This window comes from Eubalaena glacialis, chromosome 5, assembly GCF_028564815.1.
Source record: "Eubalaena glacialis isolate mEubGla1 chromosome 5, mEubGla1.1.hap2.+ XY, whole genome shotgun sequence".
In the NCBI taxonomy this organism is placed as follows: Eukaryota; Metazoa; Chordata; class Mammalia; order Artiodactyla; family Balaenidae; genus Eubalaena; species Eubalaena glacialis.
Genome location: NC_083720.1, coordinates 5,015,506 through 5,028,549, shown reverse-complemented (window position 1 = coordinate 5,028,549; position 13,044 = coordinate 5,015,506). Strand labels below are relative to the sequence as shown.

General features: G+C 40.0%; 1 protein-coding gene across 1 annotated transcript; it reads right to left on the bottom strand.

Annotated features, from left to right (window-relative positions):
* Positions 1 to 675: 675 nt before the first annotated feature.
* MGARP (mitochondria localized glutamic acid rich protein) lies at positions 676 to 12,303 on the bottom strand. The gene is made up of 4 exons (XM_061191974.1): positions 12,144 to 12,303; positions 7,082 to 7,185; positions 2,738 to 2,831; positions 676 to 1,394 (listed from the first exon to the last, which is right to left on the bottom strand). Exons 1-4 carry the CDS (start codon positions 12,223 to 12,225, stop codon positions 952 to 954), a joined length of 723 nt encoding a protein of 240 aa, XP_061047957.1. The 5' UTR covers positions 12,226 to 12,303; the 3' UTR covers positions 676 to 951.
* Positions 12,304 to 13,044: the final 741 nt, after the last annotated feature.

The window sequence follows — 13,044 nt, the reverse complement described above, 5'->3', positions numbered from 1 at the left end:
ACATTTATACTTACAAGACAGCTTCTTAGTAAGGTCTTCTCTGGCTGCCCTAACCAACACTTATAATCCCTTTACTTTCATTATTTTTCTTTTCAAATACTTATCAGTATCTAACATACTACATAGTTGTCTTATTTATCTTGTTTATTATTTATATTTGTTTAGAGTATTTATATATACCCTAGAACATGAGCTGGGAAGGGTAGGAATTTTTATCTTTTTTTTTTTTTAATCTCAACACTTAAAACAGTGCCTGGTAAATTACAGGTGCTCAGTTAATATTTGTTGACTATGGAAATGAATGAATGAATGAATGAATGACCACTGGCACAAAGTGCCAGGATAAATGCTGCCTGAAGAGAACTAAACTGAAATGGAAAATACTGGCACAGCCCGCCATGTAATATAGATGGGAGAACGGATACATATATTGCCATATGCAGAGTTCTCCCTAGATTATGTTTTCTTTGATAACATTGCAATGTTCATGTGATGTTATATGTGTGTATATTAGTATATACTACTTATACGTAGAAATATTAGTGAATCAAAATAGAAGCACTAAAGATTTTCCAAATTTATTTAAATGAGTTCAAATCAAAACTCAAGAATCTAGATTTACATACATTAAAGGTAAAATTATAGCAAAATTAAAGTGAATGCAGGTTGTATAGATAGCTCAATTCCTATGATATAAAATTTAAATCCACAGGTGAAACTCTTTAAGCTCTTTACATGTCATATTCTGATCCCAGAGAGTAGAAAACTATTCCGCATGCAAAATCTCAAATCTCTCGATCCTGAAATCTATCAGTAGATACCCCAAATCCTCAAGGCACATTAACATTTTCTAGAAAAGAAGCCTTTTTAAAATCTAAGGTTACTGAAACTACAAAAACACCTAACAGACCCTCTGTGGCATTTTTTGCCCAAGTGTCAATCAGCATGAGATTAGCCTTGGGCTGAGGCGGCCTCAGAACAAACACTGGCTTCTTCCTGTAAATCAGCCCCAGCAGAGGATTCTGACTCAACTGGAGAATTTTCTTCTAGTTCAGCATATTCACCACAGCTTTCGTTCTCGGTTGTACCTTTATCACTATTGATGGCAACAGCTTCATCCCAAGCTGCGCTGGTAACCTCTGACGTGGATTCAGTGCTGACCTCTGCGGTTTCTCCCGTCCCCGCATCTGTCACCTCTGACCCAGTTTCAGCACCAGCGGCAGTGGTTTCCTCGGCAGCAGCCTCCACATTGTCTGGACAGGGGGAAGCCTCTTTTATGACTGCAACTGTAGCATTGGGAAGCTCTGCAGCATCCACCACCGGAGCTTCCACTAAAGGTACTTCGGGGGCTTCTGAACTGGCTTCCTCGGCACCCACAGGGTTCTCTTTTTCACCTTTAAAATTTAGTCCATTAAGCAAAGTATTAATTTAAAGAGCATGGGAAGACGGTGAGACACTGTGCAGTCATTTTAAAAAATGAGACAGATCAATAAGTACTGATATGAAATGGTCTTCAAGGTAGCCTGTTCAGTGAAAAAAAAGCAAGGAAACGAGCAATGTATACAGTATGGTACTATTTGTGTTAGGACAAAAGGAGGGTAACATAGACCTAGAGAGTTATATTTGTAGAGACCCTCTCCTGGAGGACACTAAGAAACTGGTGTTATTGGTTGCCTCTGGGGAGGTAAAATGAAGGGTCTCCTCTTCTGAAAACCCTTTTGAATCTGTTGAACTTAAAAAAATAATAATTTCATGTGTATTATTTATTCAAATACAAACCATGAAAATAAACAGGCAATGTGTCATGTGAAATAGCACGGAAAAGTAGCTAACTTACTAGCTGATGACTCTGAGAAGCCACCAGTCCTCCCTCAACCTCAGTTTTGTCATCTGTAAAATGGGGATATTAATAATATCTACCTCACGGAACTATTGGGAGGATTGACTACAATAATATGTATGAAGAGGGGTTTAAAACCAAGGAAGTGCTATGGAAATGCTGTATTTTATCATTTTTACAATCAGCCATCTCATGATTATATTCAATAATGTTTATTAATGATATTCTGTTTCTTATTGTTCTCATGACTGAAAGGTTAAAACTGGTCCATGAGCAGCTGTTTTCTTTGTCCCTAAATAGTGATCATGGTATTTGATAATAATGGCCTTATAGTTGAGATGGAAAAAAGTATGGTTTAAAGCAAGCAGTTTAAGGCAAGAAATATACATTAGGGTGAAAATGTCAAATTTCTGTTGTTACAAGTTGCCATTTTATCAATCAGATCAACTGAAGGACTCAGTAGACATGACTGAATCTACTAATGTCACTGCACACAGGCGGTCTTAGCCAAAACTGAAACAAAATTAGTTTCATGACTTGAAAAAAATTAACGAGAGAAATGAAAGGTCAAGCTGCTGAGAGAGACAGATACTAAAATTATGCCTGCATGAATGGAAACCTGAGTAGGGGAAAAGTAATATTACCACACAAAGAAGTCAAAGCTGCTGGTCAGCAGTTTAAATGTACAATGTTTTCATTTACCAAATGCCCTCATCCAAAACCTCTAACAATATTCTTTAGGCTTTGGTTGGACTTTTCCTTTCTGAATGAAACTCCTACCCAGAGTCATTTTGGATTAAGTTAGTAAAGAAGCCAAAAACAAATAGTGTCCATTGCTAGACTAAGATAATGAAAATCAGTGCCTCAAGGAAAAAGAAAATAGTAAATTCACTTTACCTGGAAGTGGATGTAACTCTGCTTTGGTTTTTTCTTTCAAATTCGTTATATGATCGCTGTGTTTGGCTTTCTCTGATGTCATTCTCTTGTAAGTCTGAAAGTAAATGTGTGCTTAAGTTTATTTCTTGAGCTCTAAGATTCATCATGCCAAGTTTAAAGCTATCTACAGTTCAAACAGGAGAAACCAATACACACCATCTACTCTTTTATTTCCCCTCTGGAAATCTTTGTCAATAAGTAGAATGCTTTAAAAAAGGAAAGAAACAAATGTTCTAACAGAGGTCAGAGATAACTGAAAACACACAAGGTGGATAGATAAAGACCAAGAAGAAAAAAAAATTATGCTAGAATCAAAATATTCTGACAGGCATTTGCAAATATCCTCTGGCATTTATCTCAGAGTAATGGAAATTTATGTGCACACAAAAACCTGTACACAAATGTTCACGGTAGCTTTATTTGTAATAGCCAAAAACTGGAACCAGTCCAGACGTCCTACAACTGGTGAATGGTTACACAGACTGTGGTACATCCATGACATAGGACACTACTCAGCCATAAAAGGGATGAACTATAGATACAGGAAACAATTTGGATGAATCTCCAGGTAAATTATGCTGAGTGAAAAAAGCCAATCTCAAAAGGTTACACACCTTAGGATTCCATTTGTGTAACATTACTGATATTATTATTAATTTTTTTTTGGTAACGTTCTTGAAATGATAAGAAATACAGAAATAGAGAACAGATTAGTAGTTGTCAGGAAGTGGGAGGAAGGGAGGGGGAGAGCAGGCGGGAAGTGAGTACAATTACAAAAGAACAACACAAGGGACCCTTGTGGTGATGGGACAGTCTTGTCTCTTGACTGTGGTGGTGAATACACGAATCCACACATGTGATAAAATTGCTTAGGACTAAATACATGCACTTGAGCGTACACACACACACACACACACACACATGCACAAGTGCATGTAAAGCTGGTGGAATCTGCATAAGGTCTATGGACCGTATCCATGTCAGTTTCCTGGCTGTGATATTGTTTTATAGTTAGCAAAGATGTTGTCACTGGGGGAAATGAGGCAAAAGGTATATGAGCTCTCTCTGTATTAGTTCTTATAACTGCATGTGAAACTCAATTCTCCCACAATGAAAAGTTTTCCAAAAGTCTTCCAAAATGACCCATTTGTAGACTCCAATGAAGATTCCTTAAGTCAGCTAGGTTTAGCCATTAAAAGCAGTAATATGACTGGCCCACAGGTTACTTGAGAAACAAAATTGGGAATAAAGCTATCTTAATCTTAGATACAACGTGCAGGCCTCCTTTCATTTCAAAATCAAGTAGTAATCTCTGGCCTGTATTCATATTAGACAATGATATTTTAAAAATGAAAATCTCACTAGATAATATTGTTTATATTATCTCAGCTTAAAAAAATGTTGGTAGATATTTCTCTCTTAGTGGCAGGTAGGATGACAGATTTAAAAATTTTGTATATTTATATGTAGTATTTTCTAAAGTTTTAATCATCATAAACCATTAACCTCATTAAAAGTTATCCTAGGCAAATTACAAACCATTTTATAGTATGTTAAAATTAGACTGTGAAAATGGAAAACTCCATAAGCTCAGGGGTGGAAATGTTGCAAAAGTGGCCCTTGAACAAACCCCCAGGGTTTGGTGAATTCTGACTTGAATCATCTGGCTTTGAAACACACAGAGCAAACAGGGTCAGCAGGAATGACAGTCAACATTTTTGTATAAAAGCAGGGAATATTTTCCTAGTGGGGTGGGAGCTCCTGTCTAGTACACTCAGTCAGCACCCTCAGTTCTCCGTACAGTAAAGCTGAACCTGTGCCCAAGTTCATGTCCCTGAAATGGCCATCCCAGCAGCAACATCCCTAGGACATTAGTCTTATTGTTCAAGGGGCTAAAACACAATTTAGCTGCTAAAGCAAAATCAAAGAGATATAAGAATAATTCACACTCATGTGTAACCCAGAGGATCTAGCTTTTTCAAATCGAACATAGTCAAGCACAGAGTAGAAGAAAGGTCTATTAGAAGAGAGAGTCTCAAAATCAGACTTTGAAGTTATTTCCAAATGATATTTTGTATTTATTAAATGTGAGCATCTAAAATCTACCACAACTTTTAGAAACCAGTCTGGCATTTTGTTTTTCCAAGATACCCAGACCCTCAAAAAATGGAAGTGACCTGGGCCTTTCTCAGATTTTCAGAGGCTCTGGTAGTAGACTTTACTTGGAAATGAAAAAGTGCTCTTGCCTAGGGAGCATCTGTGGATTCAATTCAGATAAATCTAATATAGAATTTATTTTAGTGCAGGACAAGGAAGGGAAGGCGAGGACTAGAATATGGGTTTTTGAGTGCCTCAGGTTCTGTATTTCCTCCTGAAAGTAGCCTAAGATTCTTGGGAATTAAGGCTTCCAACATTCAAGATTAAAACTACATAATCTTAGAAGTGGAAAGGGACTTAGAGATCATCACCTTGTCCAATTTCCACTCCCAGTGTGAGAGAACAAGGCCAGAAAGAGCTCTCAGGAGTAGCCAGTCTCTAACCATCCAGGTTAAGATTGCTTTTGCAAAGAAAGATTTAGCGGACTGCAGAGGTTCATGTCTGGCACTGGTAAACATAATTAGGGGTGTAGTGATGTCCAGATGAAATTCAGTCTTCCAGCTTCCCACATAATCACATGGCCTAGTTTAATCTGTTTTCCAGTGGCCTATATCCAACTATAGTAGCCCTGGGCAGTGAATTCAATATTAAGCAGTAGAAAGATGGTAAAAGCAAAGGAATCTGGGTATGAGTGAAAGCGGGTAGATTAGTGGAAGACAATAATATAAGTGACATGTTTGAACTTTCCTGGCTTCTTGAGGCTTTCAAATTTCTGAAGAGTAGAATATGTATTTTGGTTTCATTATCTACATAGTCCTACAAACTGCTCCTAGTTATGACTAAAAATCTCTTTATGCATATTTCTGTAAGGTCAAACCAAAATGTAGTGATTGTGTAGTCTTATGGTTCCTGAAGAATATACACTTATTCTACTTTTATTCATAATAAAGATTAGATTTCAGTTTAGAAAATTTATGACAAAATGAGGAATGATTCAAATCAATAGGATTATTTATTTATTTATTTATTTACTTTTGGCCACGCAGCGTGGCTTACGGGATCTTAGTTCCCCAACCAGGGATTGAACTGGGCCCACAGCAGTGAAAGCACTGAGTCCTAACCCCTGGACCTCCAGGGAATTCCTAGAATTATCTTATTAACTCACAAATATTTCTTTTTTTTTTTTTTTTTTTTAGCTCCAAAATCATACTATTAAAAGCTTTGTTTTACAGTGATTACTTGTGGGGAGTGGATAAGGAAGACCAGGGAGGAAAACATTCTTTTGATTTTATATATGTCTATTTTGAATTTTAAAAAAATATATAGATAAATATTACTTTTTAAAAATAAAAGTAAAGATATACAGCTAATAAAAAACTATGGAGACAGTAAAAAAGACCAGGGGGAGAGAGGGAGGAATGAATGGTTGGAGCACAGGGGATTTTTAGGGCAATGAAACTATTCTGTGTGCTACTGTAATGGTGGATACATGTCAGTATATATTTGTCAAAACCCATATAATGTACAACACGGAGTGAACCCTCATGTAAACTACAGCCTTTAGTTAATAATAATGTATCAGTATTGACCCATCAGTTGTAACAAATGTATCCCACTAAAGCAAGGTTGTTGATTTGGGAAAGGGGGGCACAGGGGTGAGAGGAAGTATATGGGAATTCTCTGTACTTTCTGCTTATTTTTCTGTAAACCTAAAACTGCTCCAAAAAATAAAGTCTATTAATTTTTTTTTTGGCCGTGTTGTGCAGGATGGGGAAATCTCTGTTCCCTGACCAGGGATGGAACTCGCACCCCCTGCAGTAGAAGCGTGGAGTCTTAACCACTGGACCACCAGGGAAGTCCCATAAAGTCTATTAATTTTTAAAAAGTTTCTCTCTCAAAACAGTTCCTGTCAAATGTTAATAATAGTATCTACCTTAAAGAATTGTTGTAATAATTAAGTGAGCCAGGAGTCTGTCACGTGGTAAACACTCGAATGCCAGCCATTAGTACTGTTAGTATTTATAATAACACTGTTTTTAATGAAAGTCATCCATAGTTAGTGGTATTAAGTATTCTATACTTAAAATTTTTTTTCATAATCTTGTATATTTAATTAATCCCATGTCTTGATCTTGACATTGCTTTGAGTTTTACCACAGGTTGTAAAATATATGAATTCCTGAGCACCAAGTTTATTAAAACACTTACATAATATCCACCAGCACTGACTGTGACACCTACAACCAGATAATAGATCATATTTGATCCAGACGATCCGGGGAATTTGTTGGATGACATCCAGCGAAGAGATGCTAGTAAAACAAGTTTAAACACAGTTACTCCACAACGGGCAAAACTATTTTAAATGACTACATCCAAAAAAAATTTTTTACCCCCTCAGTGAACCTAGAATCTATTAACATCAACTGATTTTAGCTTAAAGGAATACAGTATTACAAGGTAGGGTAATAATTCCACTTGACATTTTCTTAATCTAATTTGATAATTACTTATGAAAGCTGTCACCCTGATGCTTCGCATCATGCTTTTCTTGGAAGGAATGCAGACGTGGGTAAGGAGAAATGACAAAGCATTAAACAATTTTAACAGTCAAACGAGATGCGTGTGAGCAAAAGAAATCCATTTATTGTATATTCTACACCACAGGATTCAATGGAAAAGATTATTTTTACAAAAAATGAATTAAATACATTTGTGCTTAAAATTTATGTTAAATAAAACATTTATGTTGAAATCCAACACATTTCTATAAATCTATAATACAAATGTAGACATAGAAAGAAACTTTAATTCTTCTAATATAAAACCTTTAAAGATGGGCAGATAGAAGCTTTTTTTAAAATTTTTTAATTTATTTTTTAACATCTTTATTGGAGTATAATTGCTTTACAATGGTGGGTTCGTTTCTGCTTTATAACAAAGTGATTCAGCTATACATATACATATATCCCCATATCTCCTCCCTCCCACCCTCCCTATCCCACCCCTCTAGGTGGTCACAAAGCACCGAGCTGATCTCCCTATCCTATGTGGCTACTTCCCATTAGCTATCTGTTTTACATTTGGTAGTGTATATATGTCCATGCCACTCTCTCACTTCGTCCCAGCTTATCCTTCCCCCTCCCCGTGTCCTCAAGTCCATTCTCTACATCTGCGTCTTTATTCCTGTCCTGCCCCTAGGTTCTTCAGAACCTTTTTTTTTTTTTTTTTAGATTCCATATATATGTGTTAACATACGGTATTTGTTTTTCTCTTTCTGACTTACTTCACTCTGTATGACAGTCTCCAGCTCCATCCACCTCACTACAAATAACTCAATTTTGTTTCTTTTTATGGCTGAGTAATATTCCATTGTATATATGTGCCACATCGTCTTTATCCATTCATCTGTCGATGGACACTTAGGTTGCTTCCATGTCCTGGCTATTGTAAATAGAGCTGCAGTGAACATTGTGGTACATGACTCTTTTTGAATTATGGTTTTCTCAGGGTATATGCCCAGTAGTGGGATTGCTGGGTCGTATGGTAGTTCTATTTTTAGTGTTTTAAGGAACCTCCATACTGTTCCCCATAGTGGCTGTATCAATTTACATTCCCACCAGATAGAAGCTCTTTTAAGACAAATGTTGCCATAAGGTCATATCTAAAATAGAAGGGCAATTTTGTACAAACTAATAGAAATAGATTAAGGTACTGTATTATTCTATTTAAATATATTAACTTTACAGTTCTAGAATTTGTATATACCATATGCTATGGAATTTAAATTTTTATAATAGACTCAAAGCTAGAAGAAGCTTAAAGTTCATATAGTTCAAATTCTCTATTTTAAAGATAAAGAGGGACTTCCCTGGTGGCGCAGTGGTTAAGAGTCCACCTGCCAATGCAGGGGACACAGGTTTGATCTCTGCTCTGGGAAGATCCCACATGCCTAGGAGCAACTAAGCCCGTGTGCCACAACTACTGAGCCTGCGCTCTAGAGCCCGTGAGCCACAACTACTGAACCTGCATGCCACAACTACTGAAGCCCACGCACCTAGAGCCTGTGTCCGCAACAAGAGAAGCCACTGCAACGAGAAGCCCGTGCAGCGCAACGAAGAGTAGCCCCCTCTCACCGCAACTAGAGAAAGCCCGCGCGCAGCAACGAAGACCCAACGCAGCCAAACATAAATAATAAATAAATAAATAAATTTATATTAAAAAAAAGATTATAACTGTAGGGACTTCCCTCGCGGTCCAGTGGTTAAGACTCCACGCTTCCAATGCAGGGGGGTGCAGGTTTGGTCCCTGGCTGGGGAACTAGGATCCCACATGCCGGAGGTGCAGCCAAAAAATAAAAATAAATAAATAAAACAAAATAATCTTAAAAAAAAAGAGTATAACTGTAAACACAACACACAAGGTCCCTAGCCTCAAAAAAAAGGGAAAATATGTACAGGCGAATAATTGGAGACAAATAACTGCAATGCAGTATGACAAATGCTGTAATAGATGAAAGCAGAACCAACAATAGCATGAAAACGCAGTGAAAGAACTCAGCTAGCTGGCTCAAGGTAACTGCCACAATTGAAAAGACGTGACCTGAGCTTTGAAGGAAAGTAGGAGTTTGTCAGATAAACAAGGGGAGGGAAAATTGCATTGGAGGAAGAAGGCAGAGCGTGTGCAAAAGCATGAGACTTGTGTGACTAGGAAAACTCAACGTATTTTGATGTGGCCTGACACAGAGAATAAGGGTGTAGGGACCAGGAAGAAGTTATGATTTGCAGAAAGCAAATCTCAAGACATTTGCACAAACTACAAATCTCCATAGTAGCAAAATTGGGAAGATTTTGTATATATGTTCTTAGTTTGGATATAAATGATCATCTCTTAGAAAAAACCAATTTTTCCCTACAAATGTGCCCAGAGAGGCTATGGTAAGAGGTTATGTCTTTGACTTCTAGTGGAGCTTTTGTTGGTTTAAAAATACAGCTGTTATTAAATAGGGAATATATAGCTTTCATAGTTGGCAACCAGGCATAAATTTCAAAAAGTTTTTTTAAATAGGAAAAAATAGGGAAAATTACAGAGGTTTAAGTAAAGACAAATACAATTATGGCAGAGTTATTTAAAAGAGCAATGAAATGGGAAATAAATATTTGGTAAAGATTAGACAAATTTTAGCATATTCATAAATATGAAACAGATATTTTAATTTTTGCAGAAGACTGTCTACACGAGAAAATATTTACAATATATTAAGTGAAAAGTTATAGCAAAATAATCTTTACAGGACTATCCCAGATTACGTACATTGTGGAAGCAATGTACATAAGAAAAAAAAATGCAGGAAGGGGGAAAAAAGGTCTGGAGCACCACGTACACTAAAATGTAGATAAATAGTGGTATTCACTAAGTGGTAGGATTACAGGCGACTTCTATTTTGCCTTTCTGAGTTTTTCTGGTAATCTACTGTAAACCTAATTTACTTATTCATTAAAATTTTACATTTTTAAAAGCAAAAACCAGAGAACAAAATTTGATGAGGCACGGTTAAAATTTTATCCTTCAATAAACTGAAACAATTTCATTTTTCATCCAAGCTGGAAGTACCAATACAAGGTTAATGTCCATGACCGAAGCCAAATTTCCAGTCAATAACAGTTCTGAAAAATACATAAATGAATCAATACTACAAAAAAGTAATTAGATGAAAATGAGGAAAAGACCAGTACTGCTACAACCAGTATTGCTAACTACCTGTTTAGAATTTTCAAACTCCTTTTCTTTTGCCCCAAGTTGGGGAGGAAATTATTTGAAATATGTGCAGCTACCAAAAAAGGATGTGTATGCTTGTCCGTGAGGACGGTGAGGGTTGCGTTCAGAGAGCTCGAAAGGCCACGGTCAGGGCCTTTTCCATCTCCCCACCCCCATTCACAACAGCCCCGTTATCTTCTGAACTTTCAAAGGAATGGCTTCCCCTTATTTCACCAGCGAAAAGTGTGCTCTATCAAGGAAAACGAAGACTCCTTATTTCTGTTACTGGAGGCAACTTCTTCTCAGTAGCATTTTAAGAGAAAAATAAAGCTAGTTACACATACCTTCCTTCCCTCCCACCATCACCATCACCATCGCAGGCCTAATCAAAGTGGAAACAAATTGGTCATGGAATTTTCCGCAGGAGTCGTTCTCTTTCTCCCCGACTCCAATGCAAGCCTTAGCAAGTGGGGCAAAGTGAAGGGAGAACTAAGAACTTTCCACGAGGTTGTCTAAGAGCCGGCGCCCCAGTCAGGGACGGAAAAGAGAAGGAAGATGCGCGACGACTAGGAAAGAGCCGGCGGGGGCGGAACTGCCCGCGAGCGCAAACCTGGGCGCAGGGCCGCCGGCGGCTGGCAGGGAAAAATGCTCTCCTGCTCACACTTCAGCACCCACGATGGCCCAGGCCCTAGGCTAGGCGCTTTCGTGCGTATCAATTTTTATTTAATAAGCTTCCAGCTCGCACTGCCACTTCCCCTTCAGGAAATTCGCTCCCTTTCCCCGTGCTTTAGAAAATCTACAGGTGATGGATACAGGGGGGACGCAGCCCAACAGCTGGAGGGCTCCAGATCTCTCTGCAGCCCCTAAGGAAAGCGTTTCGAAGCCCCTTCCTCACCGGGGATGCCACGGCCCAGGCTCGTGGCTGCCGAGTCCTGGCCAGGTCTTGAGTCTTTTTACTCAAGAGCATTTACCCAACTTCTACGGGGCCGGCACTGCCTTCCGCGCACCCTGCCTGGCCCGCAGACCAGGGTCCATCTTCCCACCCATTCCTCGTGAAGTTGGAGAGCGCTTTGGGCCCTGTATTAAGACAAGGGGTAAGCTTTGCCGACTTTCGCCAGGCACTTTTCTAAGCGCTGTTAACTACATATTAACTCATTAAAACTCATTGGTGTCCCCATTTTGCAGATGAGGAAACTGAAGTGAAATCACTTGCCCAAGATCAAGATTCGAACCCAGGAAATCTAGTCCAGATCCAGAAGCCGCGCTGGAAAGGCTCCCTACTTCCAAAGTCTCCAAGAATTTCGAGGCGATTTCCCGGCCACCCTCCCCCTCTTCCCCGCCCCCCACCATCCCCATCCCCATCCCCAACCTCAGGCTTCTGATGCCGGGGTTGGCTTTGGCCCACGAAGGGCAGGCGGGAACCGGGGCGCCCGCGCGATCTGTGCGCGAGGCACCTGTCCTCCTCAGGCTTGGACGCCGGGAGAGGCCCCCCGGGCCAGCGCCTGCGACTCACCGTCCTTCCGGAGCGGCGCGGGGCCTGGGGGCGCCCGCAGAGGCAGCGCCAGGGTCTTGGAGACCGCCCTGCGGAGGTACATCGCGCCGGCTCCCTGCACGCCGCTGCCGCTGTAGCCCCGCGGTGCTGCGGGGCGCTGGGAGCCCTGGCGAGCCCCGGCGAGCCCCGCCCCGGGGAGGGGCGCTGACCTCTGCCCGCCCCGCCCCGCCCCCGCGGCCCCGTGGGGGACGTGCGCAGGGGTTGGGCGTGCGCACCTTCCTCCCTCAACCCGATCTGCAGGCTCTGTCGCCTTCGCCTGGGCCCGAGAAGCTGATGGTGGCATCTCAGAAAAGGGATGGGGAACCGAGAAGTCGCCGTCATCTGCCTGCCCCGTACTGTTGCAGTCAGTGGAACTCCTCCGAGTAGGCTGGAAATGTCTCGGGACTCGCCTCCGGAATAAGACACAGACAGGATTGACCATGCCGTATGCAAGCTGAACCCACTTTCTCTCACGCTCTCCGCCAGCTTTCCTAGGAGTGGAAAGGGTAGCTGGAAGTTCCCTGGAGACGAATGGAGGAGAGGGGTAGCCTCAGCCTCTCATTAGTGCTCTGGGTGATGTTCAGAAGCCTAAGAAAATTCCCGGCTAATGGCTGAACTTCTAGGCAATTCACGATTACAGTGACTTTTAAATATAAGCTCCAAAAATGCTGCCTATTCCTCTATGGGATGTGAAGCTAGTATTTCCAAATCAACTAAAAACACTAAATTATTAGTTTCTCCCTCCAGATTTCAATCACTTGCCTCATTGTGGCGACAAGAATCTGTCATGGTTTGAATATGGAAATCAATAATTTATGCTTATAACATTTTCTAAGTGATTAATCTTTGGAAGGTACTATTTCCTACTATAATAACCCCTTAA